Below are 2,500 nucleotides of genomic sequence, written 5' to 3' on the forward strand. Positions count from 1 at the left end.
GGGCGCCCATCCGTGCCGTGATGTGACCAACGGGACACAGAGCGATTGCGGGAAAAAAAAATATCGGATCAATGCAAGATTGGTAATATAGAGTCCTTACTTGGTTTCTGATGTACTGCAAAAAGAATAATCCAATTATCTGATCACCATTCCAGATATCCACAGTGATCCTGTCTCCGACATTATCCGGCATTGCACATGAACGGGCGGGCGGGGTCAGTTGTCCAAGCCATCCCTACAAGCGCTTGTTTTGCCGGAGTGTTTTAGAACCTGCCCCCACGCCGCAGCTCGGTAGAGAAAAGAAACCACATAGTTTCAAATGGAGTGCAATAGCGGCCGCAAGGCGTTAGGCGGTGGTATTGACCGTCTGCGATCTCAGACACATTCAGTACAGCCTACACAAGGTGCCTCGATGGATTATGAATGGCAATAGCGAATAAAAGAAATAACGATCATAACAACGAGTTTACTTGGCGTTATTCGATTGGCGGGCTATAACGAGTTAACTCGTCATTGGCGGGGAATGTGTTGAAGGTGCAATCTGTTATCCAAGTGTAAACCAGCGGGCCGATGGGATGGGAGAGATTCTTTTTTCATTCTCAGATTGACCGAGGTGTTGATGCAAGTCCATTGCCTGAGTTTTTAATGGATACCCTGGAATTGTTTTGTTATTTGTCATGTTTGTAAACATTGACCAGTATTTGAGTTTTGACAAATGATTTTCGAGTTAAATCTACATCTACAGCTACATCTATCTACACTTACATCTATCTACAGTTACATCTATCTACACTTACATCTATCTACACTTACATCTATCTACAGTTACATTTATCTACAGTTACATCTATCTACACTTACATCTATCTAGAGCCCTCAATCTCCATATCACACACAGTGTAAATTGATGCATATCCATGCACACATTTAGACCTTTCCAGATTAATTGACCCTCAAACCCCGCCCTCTTTTCTTGATCCTCCAATCACAACTGTTGCGTTGTGTGTGTTCTGGACAAAGGTTTGTCAGAGGGAAGCAACAGTTGTGATTGGAGGATCAGGAAAAAGAAGGCAGGGTTTGAGATAGGTCAATTCCTTTGCCAGGGAATCATCTTGGGCAAACGCTGCAACGAGAAATACGCCTTTAGAATGTTTATGTTGTCAGGTGTCATTCCACCAGAGGGGTCAGAATGCTGGACCAGACAGGTGTAGAGCCCCTGATACTAGCAGTGTCATGGTTGGGGAACCCTTCAAGGACCCCTGGGGGGTCCCCGTCCCCCACGTTGAGAACCGCTGGCATTATGGGTCTCCCTGACCACCATCGCTCAGCCACAGTTGAACCAAAGATGTGTTTTCTCTCCTCCCTGTCTGTGACCAGGAGTGAGTAAAGTGGTGACCGTCGATGTGAAGGGCAGCTGGCAGCGCTGGCTGAAGGTTCGAGACCTGAGTAAAGGAGTGACCTACACCTTCAGCATCCAGGCTCGCACGGTCAGCTACGGACCGCCTTACCACGCCAACATCACCGCACAGGCCATGCAAGGTGAGGAGGGCCAAGCCTCCGTGTGTGTGTGTGTGTGTGCGTGTGTGTGGTTGGAAGATGCCTCGTTACCTCTATGAACACTCCCATTCCCTGCTCACAGGCACCCCGGGTTCGCCAATGGAGACGTCCATCACCAAGTCGTCCTCAGCGCTCACCCTCCATTGGTCGGAGGGAAGCGCAGGGGTGGGACCGGTCATTGGTTATGTTATCGAGGCGCGTCCCTCAGGTGAGCCGACCACCTTATATCCTGTTCACGTACCTTACCTGTTGTTCTCTCTCCCCTCCCTCTCTCCCTACTGTACCATATAATTGAACCAGCAACACTTCCTCCAACCAATCTGCTGGTAAGCTGACTCACTCACGCTCACTCCCTCCCTCTCTACACCTCTCTTTCTCCCCCTCCTTCTCTTTATTTCCCTCCCTCCCTCCCTCTCTCTTCTCTCTCTCTTCTATTTGTTCTCTCTCGCTTGTCTCCTCTCTCTCTCTCCTCTCTCTTCTCTCTCCTCTCTCTCTCCTCTATCTCTCTCCTCTCTCTTTTCTGTCTCCCTCTCTCTCTATCTCTCTCCTCTCTCTCTCCCCTCTCTCTCTCTCTCTCCACCTCTCTCTGTCTCTTTCTCTATCTCTCTCTCCATCTCTCTCTGTCTCTCTCTCCTCTCTCTCTCTTCTCTCTCTCTCCACCTCTCTCTGTCTCTTTCTCTATCTCTCTCTCCCCTCTCTCTCTCTCTCTCTCTCTCTCTCCCCTCTCTCTATATCTCTCCTCTCTCTCTCCCCTCTCTCTCTCCTCTCTCTCTCTCTATCTCTCTCTCTGTCTCTCCTCTCTCTCCTATCTCTCCTCTCTCTCCTCTCTCTCTCTCTCTCTTCTCTCTCTCCTCTCTCTCTGTCTCTCTCTCCTCTCTCCTATCTCTCTCTCCTCTCTCTTCCCTCTCTCCCCTCTCTCTCCCCTCTCTCTCTCCTCTCTCTC

The 2,500-nt window shown here is 49.3% G+C and overlaps 1 protein-coding gene across 1 annotated transcript in view; it reads left to right on the forward strand.

Moving 5' to 3' along the window:
- sdk1a (sidekick cell adhesion molecule 1a) overlaps window positions 1-2,500 on the forward strand; it is a gene marked incomplete at its 5' end in the record, with an annotated part of 439,376 nt that overhangs the window by 416,360 nt on the left and 20,516 nt on the right. Inside the window, 2 exon segments of the mRNA XM_084319476.1 lie at window positions 1,378-1,539; window positions 1,640-1,765. Coding sequence (XP_084175602.1) covers window positions 1,378-1,539; window positions 1,640-1,765 — 288 coding nt within the window.

This window comes from Notolepis coatsorum (assembly GCF_963971535.1).
Source record: "Notolepis coatsorum genome assembly, chromosome: 7".
Taxonomy (NCBI): domain Eukaryota; kingdom Metazoa; phylum Chordata; class Actinopteri; order Aulopiformes; family Paralepididae; genus Notolepis; species Notolepis coatsorum.